Raw genomic sequence first — 12,019 nt, 5'->3', positions numbered from 1 at the left:
CATATTCAACATACGATTCTCCTCTTATAATAATCTTATTAAATATTACAATATAAATAAATACAAACTAAAGAAAATATGAAAGACAAAAATAAGATCAGAAAAGAAAAAAATAGAAAGAAAAAATAAGAACGTAGTGAAGAAAAAGGAAAAAAGAAATATATAAGGAAGCAACTTTCTCGTTCTTCACAACAAAATGCAAACAATTTTATGGACGTCTCCCCTTCTTAAAGTGCAACAAATGATTTCGCCCTCCCATATCCCATTTCTTATCAATAAACGAATAAAATCTTGTCATTTCAGTCCTGATCTCAGCAACAGTCTATTAAGGGTTCCCAGAGATAACAGCATATCTATTTAATATTTATAAATAAGAAGAGTAGAGAGACTTGTCTCAAGTCTTTTGCTGTTCAGTCTGCTTCACCATAACTAATTGAATCTATCTTTATCTTTTTTGAGTAGATGGGAATGCTCCCAAACTAAGCAACAGACTGAAGGCACCCCTAGTACGTCTATTGAGCCTATGTAAATAAGCTGTAAATATGAAGTAGAAACTGGTATTAATATTATCATAAACATTATTAGTCCTCTATCTTGTTTTTATATTGTCTTATTTTTGGTTTGTCTAATTGTATGCTATAAACATCTCAGCTGAACTGTAGGTCTTCAAATCATGTTGAGAGAGAGGGGGAGGGAGGGAAGGAAGGAGAAAGAGAGGCGGGGGAGAAGGGGACAGAGAGAAAGATACCCTAATACTCTGAAACTATTATCCTGGTTGAAACTCATTAAATATACTATCGCAATTTTAAATAATGAACTTTTTAAATTAAATAAATACTTCTCTCATTTCTCACAGTGTCTCAAAACTCTTTAAGTCTTCAAAGTAATCTTCAGCATAAAAGGGACAATGGACACGTAGCTATATTTAAATACTATAAACTTTTTTTTTTTTTTTGCTTTTGGACTTCTCTGTAATTTTAAGATGTGTGTTCTGACAAAATGTTTTGACAATATAAAATTACAGAGAAGTCCAAACCAAGTAAAAGAAAGGCTTGCAGTTCAACTGGAGAACAACTATGTGTGCTACACCTCAGTTTACTTACTTTGATAAAAATAAATACAAGCCTAGATTTCAAATTCATAGAACTCTGATTTTAAAAAGTCCTCAGAATAGAAAGTTTGCTAATATTAGAATTCCTGAGATAAAGACATTATAACCCACAAATTTAGTTTCTGGAAGGGCTATAAAAATAAAGATGGTTGGGAGATTCTTCCATGGGCTAAATTTGCCAAATGTCCCTGTCAACAGTAAAAGTCAAAATAAATTTGGTTCAGAACTAAAATGCTTCCATTCCCCACTGAGGGGGCTTTAAGATTAAGCCAGCTAAGAGATGTATGGGACTTTTTTTCTTCCATCATTATCAATGCAAGCAAAGACAGCAAAAAAAACCCAACAACCTTATCTTACTATATTAAAAGAAGAGACAGAAATACAACTTATTTCTGCTGTATTTGGAATGACTTAGCAGGCTTCTGTTGAAAAATCCAATTTATTGCTTTGTTTTCAACACTTTGTCCATATTAAACTGTACTGTTAAGCTGTACTGTTAAATCCTTCCACAGTTAACTTCTCATAAGAAAAATTGGGATCATGTTGTACTATGTCCAAAGCATCCAATACTTTAATCAAAATGGCAAGTGCCATTTCTCTTATAACATACATGCAACTTCATTAAACACAGAGGAACAAGACCAAATCTGTACAACACTATGATACTTTTTGTCATTTGCTCATTACAGAGTAGTGTTTGTTTTGCTTTGAAATGAATTTCACCTAACTGCTGAGTGCAAACTCAGCTACTACGTACCACCTGGAAGCCCTTTTTTCAGGTTTCAACATGAAGCTTTTTTAAGCAGATGATTTACCAAAGCTTGTGAAGCTCTTAAAGCAGTTGCACCTTTTTTCAATTTCATGTGGAATCCAGAAAAGGGTGGGGCTCATTTAAGAATAGCAGAGAATGCTGTGCACATTCCAGCTGCAAAGCATTTCTTCAGAACCATATTCAAGCATGCACAGCCCTATAGTATTCTATATAAAAATAAAAAACAGTGATGGAACAATGCCTTCCTGAAACTGAACGTTCTGGTATGTTATGCAAGAACTGATCTGAAATTCAAAGTTTTCTGCCTGACATAAAAAAATGACATTGTTCAACATATTAACATAGTTGTTTAATTAAAACATGCAATTTGCTTACTCATATATAATCTGTACATATCTGACTGTCCACATACTTGGAATTTTACAAACTATATGCCATTGTCTCCTAACTGTAACAAGATAGAAGCTAGCTGTGCCTAGCACTGAAACAGATCACAAATATTTTGATAATTTAAAAGGTTTCCCTCGCACATATGTGCTAGTCGTTTCCTAACTCTAGGGGGTGGTGCTCATCTCCGTTTCAAAGCCGAAGAGCCAGCGCTGTCCGAAGACGTCTCCGTGGTCATGTGGCCGGCATGACTCAACACCAAAGGCGCACGGAACGCTGTTACCTTCCCACCAAAGGGAAGGTATTTTTACGTGCTTTCGAAACTGCTAGGTTGGCAGAAGCTGGGACAAGTAACAGGAGCTCACCCCGTTACACGGCAGCACTAGGGATTCGAACCGCTGAGCTGCCGACCTTTTGATCGACAAGCTCAACGTCCTAGCCCCTGAGCCACCGTGTCCCACTTTGATAATTTACTTAAATTCTAATATAAAATGCACATTTCATTATAACAACCCTCAAACATTTATCTTTCTTCTTAGTAAAACTAAGAAATTGATTTCATATGAGTATTATTCCAGTCTTCATTGAACAATTACTTTCATTCAACAACTTGGTTGACAACCAACTTGGATTTCTGAGCACTGCAGTGTCCCATGGTTACGTGGTGATGATTCCTGACCTTCCCTGCAAAGTCAATGGGGAAGCTGGCAGGAAATCAGAAGTTGCACTCACATGATGTACTCACTTAATGGAATTTCCACTGCTAAATGGAAAGTTCACTTGATGTTGAGTTTTTATGACTGCATTGCTTAGTGATGGAAATTCTAGTCCCAATTTCTGCCATTAAGCAAAGACTACCTAAATAGCATTTTAGCTACTTTTATATTATTTTCATTATTGAAATATCAATAAGACTTTTTGCTTTCTGCTACATTTTGTTACCATCTTTTTTATTCTGGATACTGGGCAAAAAAATGACAAAGGATCATACTTAATTTCTAATTCTGTATGAGGAAGCTGCAATAGTACAGCATTGTGGTATAAAAACAAATGGTATCTAATGAATGAGAAACTCAATCCGATTCAAATGTGATCTGTAACCTGATGCATATCGATTTTAAAAACGTGTGTGTGTGTGTCAGACCCAAATATCTGGATGTGATGCCAATGATTGTGCTAATAATATATAAAGCCAGTATCTTCCAGTATTTTCTTATGTCATTCATGGCCTGCTTGTCTTCTTATAGTAGTCTCTTCAGTAGCTTACAATAATTAACACAGAAAAGTAATAGTTTTTATTGGGGAGAAAAGTACAAACCTGGTATTTTAGATGGCATTTTCATTTTCCAGTCCATCTTCATATTGACCTTAATGTTTCCATTAGGTTTTTTTTTATTTTTTTGTAAGAAAATACTAAAATGAAATCACTGGCATAATTATCAATAATAGTGGTCCTACGTACACAACACTTAGTCAAAATTAGGACTAATTAGGACTGTTTAATATTGTAGATAATATTGTAGCTATTCAATAGTGCATGGCAAGAATAGGACTAAGCATCAGCTAAAATTGTTAATATAGTGATCAGCATTTATATAATAATCAGGGTTCAGGGTGGTATGGTCCAAATCAGCTCTATTTCATCTAGGACATGACATCTGAAGCATCTCAACTCATTTTTGGTTCACCTTTGTTTTTATTTCCAGAAAACCATTAAGTTACCAACAACTGTGGAAACTCAAAGGGTGACTTTGGACCAATCTTACTCTTTCTGACTGACAAAGCTTACAGGATTGTTGTACGGATAAAACAAGGGAAAACCTGACCCATCCTGAACTCCTAGAATGATAACAAGATATTAGTCTAATTCATTCCAATTTAAAGTGGAATAAAAACATTTTCCATTCATACATATCAGTAAAACAAGAGTGTTTATTCATTGACAAAAAGGACAATGTTCTCAACTACATGAATCATGTTAACTATAATAAGTCTCTAACTACCATAAACTATCATAATTTTTTAGATAATCTATGGATTTTTTTTACATATCCCTAAAAAGGAGAAAACAGAAAGCAGACAGTATGAAAATGGAACACATCAGTTTCCTAAATGAAGAATGAGCAGAAATATGACAAGAATAAGCAATGAAAAAGTCACCAAGCAACCATCTTTATTTCATGAAAATAGTCCTGTTGAATTTCTTGTATTAACGTGCCCAAAAGATTTCTGAAGCAAATGGGATATGGATTCTTTGCTTTCCATAAAAGAGTATTTTAAGCATGGTTAGCCTTCTTTTTGAACTACTTTAATTTTCAAGGTTTTGCTTCTGCTATTATACCAAACTTTATTTTCACTCTGTCCCAGTAATCCTTCATAGGAATCTATCAGGGATGAGAGGAGATATTGGCCCCTTGATTTGCATATAGGTTCCAATGTCAGGATATACAATATACGAAACTGTCGTGACATCACTGCACAGGTGTCCTGTTCTGTCACTGTGGCTAGCCATAGACTTTTTGAACAAATGGTCAAAAATTATAGAAACCATGCAAACCTGTTGAAAGTATCAGGAAGAGGAAGCAACAATGTCTACAGAAAAGTAGGCCCATTCTAATTACAACAACAACAACGACAACAACAACATCCTAGGATTTTTAAGATCTTGACAGTTTGATGAAAGTGATTCAAGGAAGCTAGAGGCACTTCTTCCAGGCAGCTGTTACAATTGATTTGGAAGATTCCATAACCCTCAAATGCAGTTTTTTATGGTACACAGGACAGTGGAGCAGACAGGACAAAACCTGTTGCTTGTTGGCAGTAAAATTCTGTTTAAGGTACAGAGTGTTAATCCAGTTGTAAGCCCATCACAAAATAGAACAGGATCATGGATGACAGAGCCAAGGAATAATTCTCTCATAGTAAGCTTAAGCCAAGGAAGTAAAAATTATTCCAAAATTCTTCAAATTATTGCTGAACTTCTAAGGCAGGGCTGTCAAACTCCCAGCCTGAGGCCTGGATGCAACACATGCTGGCCATGTCCATGCCTGGTTTAGCAAAGGGGGGGAAAGTCCCAATATGTCACATGACGCTGCCGTGACAACATGAGCTTGACAACCTTGCTCTAAGGCTAATATTTTTAATAATAAATTAATTTTTTCAAATGTAAATATGCTTTAAATATTTATTTGTAATAGTATCTACTATATCATAATAACTGTAAAACATTAATGTATGTACTGTTTAGAAATTCACTAATGTGCATTTCATCAAATAATTCCATTATTCACAGTGTTAGTTACTTAATACTGTATTACATATTTGAAATTTGCCTGTTTAATAAGGAAACAAAGCATTTCTTTTAAAAAATGATTTCTTTTGAGCTTCCTCAACATTAGTTTTTTTTTATTTTTAACATTTAGATATCATTAATACTAGTACCAAAACAAACAAGCAATAAAATATCAAATCCTGGATATTTCCCAATATGCATAACATTTCTTACACTGAAATTCATTCAGAACAGAAATCAGAACTTTTTATCCAGAATTTTGGGGGTGGGGGGGTGGGAAGGAAGTGGGAGGACAAAACTGTAACATTACACAACTTTTTTTAAAAAATCTAATTTTGAAAAGTAATAAAGAACAACTATGAAAAATAAATCTACATAAATGAAATATAATGGTACAAAAGGGTCCCATCTATTAATCTACCACAGTATCTTAAGGTTAATTTGAAAGATAGTCCTAAGCCTCTTTACTGATTAATATGAACGTTATGGATGTTATCATATTATGCACCTTACAAATTGTTCTTAACCACTGATTGATGTAGATATGGATTTGCACTACAGAAGAAGATACCACACAATTTCTAGATTATGTTGTAAGAAAAACAAATAGTGGCAACAGTTCCATATCGTATAAAGTTTAATTTCACAGTTTGCACCAATTCCATTGTCTTGTCTAGTCATTAGAAATATATCATACAAATTCAGACAATGAGTTGAAAAAGATCAAGAAAGGTGTTGCCAGCACAGAAAATGTTAATGAACAGGGAACAAATGGTTCCCAGACATCTCTCACTAGATCCAATTCTAATCCTTGACAAACAAGAGTATGTTCTACTTTGCTAGTATTCTTTTTAAATCTAAAATCCATTCTTTTCATAATAATCTACTCCCTTTGCAGTATTAGTATCTTTCTATTCTATGATGTTGTTAGAAACTTGACTAACATAAATAATAATATTTATTGCTAAGACTGGAAATTTAGATATTTTCCCCACCAATGCCTACCACAATGTTATCTTTTCCCATTTCCCCTTTCTTCATTTTTTAAAAATAAATATTATTCTGCAGTTTTCCTTAAACAACAATTCTAATTCTTTCTACAAACTCAAAGGCACTGATATTATAAATCATTTTTCTTGTAATATTTTCTGTAAGTTCCAGATTCTATGCTATATATTGAAAATGTCTTAAGAATATCTAAGAATATTCTATCCAGTCTTTCATCTTCAATGTCCATGGAGTATCAGTTTCAGTTAAGTTCCTAAATAATACATTTAGCGAAATAGATTCTATGAACATCACCCGTTTTAGAATTTTAAAAAAAATCATGAAATATTTGGCAAATAAAGAAAAAAGGGCAATCAAGTTAAAGAACACATGTTTTGAAACAATGCCTCAAACTTTAAGGCATTAAGGTAAATACATAATGCAAGGTATATACATAATGCAAAAGTTTTAAGCTATTTCTAATTTGTAACAATCCTGATTAAATAACAAAGCTAGGAAGCCAGACCAACTGTTAAAATAAAACTATTTTCCAAGCCCAGGTTCATGAAACTGAATTCATTCCTAAATTCTAGCATTGTTACAGTGTTTGAAAAGTCTTAACCAGATTTAATGGATATCCAAACAAGGAGGAAATTGGATTCTCCAACTATGACATGCCACTGACATTAAGTTATACATAAAAGCAATATAACTTTCTCTGTCCATAATTCATATTCTGTTTTAATTTAAAAGCAGTCTTGGGAAGAACACATACAGAGAATGGATAAGTTCAGACTTCAACCTGTCTTTATCAAACAAAAAACTGGAGTACTAACACGTTAAAAATACCAGGGATAACTGAAGAAAAAGTATTCTAGGCAGATTGGTACAAATATAAATTTATCATTAAAGGAAAGATCAATAGTTCAAATCCTAACTATTTCTAAATCTAGGACTATGAAACAGTCCTTCAAAAGAGGAGGATGGATGCCAGAGGGATTGATGATTTTCCGGGAGGGCATTACGAAAAAAATCAGTACAATTGCGGAGGCTACGGCCTATGTGGAGGAACACAAAGCCCTCCTGGAATCAGATGACCCAGGAATTGAAGAAGGGGAGGTTATAGATCATGGGGCGGAAGCGGCTGCCGCTGTTGCGGCCCTGGAGTTGGGTCAGGCTGAACCCAGAGTTCTGAGATCCAAAACTAGGAAGTGATAAAGATATTTGGGATTGTGTTGGTTTTCCTTATTCTCTTTAGTACGATATTCTGTTTATTCTTGACCCTTCTTTATTACGTATTTAAAATTTGTAAACTTAGCTACTTCGTGTTACCTGCTTGCCATATGGCTGTTGTATGTGTTAAAAAATTTGAGTAAAATTCTTATTTTAGATAAGAAAAATGAAAATTTACCATACCTGATATGTATTTGTATAAACCTTTTTTTTGACTAATAAAAACTTTTTGAATAAAAAAAAAAAAAAAAAAAAATTCAAAAAAAAAAAAAAAGAGGAGGATGGAGCATTTAAATGAAAGAGACTGGAGAGATGAAACCCAAAGGCAAAATCCCCAAATGCTTAATATTAAATGTTTTAAGCACCTTAAATGCATGAGGAAATCATCAAAACTACTAAAAATTAACAAAAGAAAATCAAAAATATTATAGCAGCGCGAGAAAGTCCTCCCCACCCTTGAAGTACTCAAGGGTATATCTAGTTCATATTTGTAGAGAAGAGTTTTGCTCCATAGCCATGATTAAGGCTCAATTTTACCTAATCACCTAGCCACACAATATTTAAAATAGATACTATCCAGTGCTAAAAGGTAGCCCAGTCAGCAACACATATACAACCAGAAATACTCTTTTCTCTTGAGCTCACTGCAAAGAGAAAATGCCTTTACCTTTTCTAAAAAATATGTTTCAACCAGAAATGCCATTAAGAGCCAAGGATATGTACCATCTGTCTCTGAAATGTATTCCTTTCGTCTTTTGCACGAAGATGAAAATTTTACACTAACCAAAGAACCATGTCAATCCTGCATGTCTCACCCTGGCACCAATTCAAGGAAACCCTAGGAAACTTCCAACCTTTCCTGCAAGCACATACATAACTCAAGTGCACATGTCCTGCTATCAAATAAATAAAGATTATTTAATCTAAACCTGCCTCAACCAACCACATTCCTTCCTGACAGGGTACATCGGATAAGCACTAAAAAGCACTGAGTCTTCAACTGAGACAGATGCCTATGGCTTCTATTAACTAATATCTGCTTCACAAGATACAATCCTGCAAAAAGACCCTTTTATTATCCAGACTGCCCTTGCAGCCCAGAACAATTCCATGCACATCACGCATTCATTTAATGAGCCATGACAACTCTATTATCGGTTTCCAAAATCTGCACCACCCATGCATTTTCTGTCTGGGATAACTAAACTCTTATTCCAGAAAGCTCAGACCTCCTGTAATTTTCATCCTCTCACCCTCAGCCTAGTCCCCAACCCTATTGAAAGATGCACCTAATTTCCTTTTTACTCACAAAATGGTGCAAAGCTTTATCTCCAGCTGGTCATAAACTCAATAAAGGAAAAGTTGAGACCACCACATTTTACCATCAATGCACAACTTTATGTACTGTATAAGGAATCCATCAACATTCACTGTGGCTTGCAAACCTTCAGTCTCAGCAAATATAAAAACCCTGATTTGGAGACAACTCCAACTTTGAAAATCGAAAACTCTCAATAAGGACAGATTTGCATCCTTCTTGCAAATAGAAATACAGTAGCGGGTCAAATAGCGGATCCATGCCTGCACTCCTGCATCTAAGAGACTGAAGTTCATCCAAAACTAAAGATAGAGAGTAGCCTTGGGTCTACTTGGCAGCCCAGCCTCTGTTGACTGAGGGAGGTGATAAGCTTTAACCCAAAGTAACCCAGGTTGCTCCGGTGGAAATTCTCGCTAGTTGCTGCAGTAGCAGCAGAAAACAGCAGGAGCCAAGCTGGGGAGGAGGGGAGCGGAGGCGGAGGCTGATTAAATTCTTCCCGGGAAGAGATTAGTGGATAGAGCTGAGGGGCGAGGTAACAGCTTAGCGCTCTTCTCTTCACAGGACCCGAGTCCACAGAAGGGGGCGTTATAAACACGTTTTGACCCACCGCAACTTTGGGGGCTGTAAATTACTTTTGTAAGTCATTCTGGGCTCATTTCCTGACCCCCTCCGGGTGGACGCTGCGCGGCTATTTGGCACACTGCCACCCGATCCTTGCCCGATGCTTCCAGGCTGCTAATACGACTTTGAATCCCTCGCTATTCAAAGGTATCCGTGGGAAAGGAATTCAAATCCCGTTTTTCTCCTTCTGGTGACTGGACCGAGGAAGACAGCAAAGGAGTCGGAAATAGTAAACGGGTCAGCCTGTACCATGTTACACCGGGTTCGACCTTCCAAGGTTGCATGACTAGAAACAACGCATCTGCCGTAGTGAACCCCAGGCAAGAGCGCGTGAGAGCTGAGCGGACAGTCAGAAAAGCAAAGCCACGGGTGCCCCCTGCCACGCCTATTGGTGAATAGAATCCGCACCCTATTCTCAAACTCGAGGGGGGAAAAAATCCCAAAAACAAGCCCAACTTTCTTGGTCACGTAACTTCCATCATCCTATCTAGACTTCGAAATCACCAAGTCCGCGCGTGTTTCGTTTCCTGCCCGCCCGCAGGAAAGGCGCACTATTTCCATAATCCCCAGGGGAAGATGTGGGTGGTAGCGGCGATTTCTTTCCCACGCTCCTTTCCTAGGAAGAGATGGCGCCAAGACTGTCCCGTTTCTAGTCTTCTTCAAGTAAAAAAAAGATCCTTGTTCGCAATCTCCATTTCATTCACCTGCCATTCCTTATAATAATTACCCGGCTAGTCTCTTTCTTTGCAACCGGCGCCCTTCCCCCCCCCCCTCCAGCCACCTTTGGGGGTTTTTCTCTCTCTGTCACGCGTGGAAGGCCCACTACCATACCCCACAACAACGGGTTAGAGAACAACTTGGTTCTAACTTATCATCCCCCCTTTTACTCCCCAATCTCTTCTCTGGGTTTGACCTATCCCTCAAGTATGACTTGATGCCGAAGCAGCCACCTGCTCTGCTCAGCCCTAGGAAAGAAGAACGGGTCTCTAACTCCCCGTGCAAGAAGCCAAGAAAGCAGGAGCTTCCGCCGCTGCCAACCTAAAACCGGCTCTGCAATATGAAATCCTCTATTTCTTATTCGATGCACCCCCGACTCTTCTTCCTGGATTGTAGGGGTGGGGGTGGAGGCGCTTCTGCTCAAGCCTCTTTCCCCAAGGCTGCTTCCGTTCAAACTGCAGTTGCAGAGCCCGGTCCTCTCCCCTTCTCCAGAACCCGCACCAGTGCCCTCCTAAACCGCAGGCCCACCAAGCCTACAAGGCGTTTGAGAGAGCAGTCGCCCTTCCCCAGTTCCAGTCCTCCCGTCCGATCGCCGGCATCCCTCAACCCCCGCCACCGCCCATCGCCGGGATCGTCAGGAACAAAGAGCCCCCGAGCCCAGCTCCTCTCTCTCTCTCTTTTTTTTTTTTTTCCGCCCTCCTTTTACCTGCTGCAGGGCCGCCAGTACGAGCCAGAGCAGAGGCGGCCAGATCCGAGGCGGCGTTCCCGCTTTCCGGCACATGGAGGCGAAGGCAGGGGAGGAGAAGAGATGCACAAAAACCGGGAGAGAGCTTACACGGGGCGAAAAGTCCGCGGGTCGGGGAGGGAGGCTCGATCGTCTTGGGCCAAGGTGAGAAGAGAGAAAGGCAGGAGGGGCCGGCGGAGGATCGGCAGGGCTGGTCTCGAGGGAAAGGGCGACTGGGCTCTAGGTCAGCGGCAGCTCGGCTGCTTTATCCCTCCTCTCGCGTCCTGGGTACCGGCGACGGTCCGCGCACACAAAAGGCAGCGGGCTACTCAGTCTAAAATCCGGGGCGGGTGGGGGTAGCGGCTCCTTCTTGGAATATAGCCCCGCTTCCTGTTTCTCAGGCTGCCTTCGCCGGCGACTTGAAGCAGTCGGTCCCCTTCTTAGTACGTCCCCAACTCTGCCTTGGCACCGCCGCTCGGACGCCGGCTAAGCTGTTTCTGCATGCTCCGTCCCGACTCCCTTATTTTCTTATTATTATTATTTTTGCCTCCTTCACTTTTCTAAGCCTCCCGAGCAGCGGTAACAGCCGCCGCCTCCGCTCGCTCCCAAGGATAACAATACGGGAGGAGCTTTTGCCTAGGTCGCGGTGCGTGCTTCTGGCGGCATGTGTGCGGGCCCGCGTGTGTGCGTGCGTGTGCGCTTTTCCTTGTGCGAGGCTGCCGCTGCCGGCTTCGCCTCCTCTGTTCTCCACCCCACCACCACTTCACACACACACACACACACACCACCTCCTCCCGGCTCTCCTGCCGGCCTCGCGGCCAATGAGAAACCACCGGCTTCAGCTCGGCCTCGCTTCG

At 39.2% G+C, this 12,019-nt stretch overlaps 1 protein-coding gene across 1 annotated transcript in view; it reads right to left on the bottom strand.

The window, feature by feature from the left end:
• Positions 1-11,678, bottom strand: part of CDH2 (cadherin 2) — a 169,089-nt gene extending 157,411 nt beyond the window's left edge. The window contains exon 1 of the mRNA XM_058177125.1: positions 11,145-11,678. Coding sequence (XP_058033108.1) covers positions 11,145-11,219 — 75 coding nt within the window. The 5' untranslated portion in view covers positions 11,220-11,678. The remainder of the gene's footprint in view (positions 1-11,144) is intronic.
• Positions 11,679-12,019: the final 341 nt, after the last annotated feature.

This window comes from Ahaetulla prasina, chromosome 3, assembly GCF_028640845.1.
Source record: "Ahaetulla prasina isolate Xishuangbanna chromosome 3, ASM2864084v1, whole genome shotgun sequence".
NCBI classification, from domain to species: Eukaryota; Metazoa; Chordata; class Lepidosauria; order Squamata; family Colubridae; genus Ahaetulla; species Ahaetulla prasina.
This window is presented reverse-complemented; position numbering and strand designations above follow the sequence as displayed.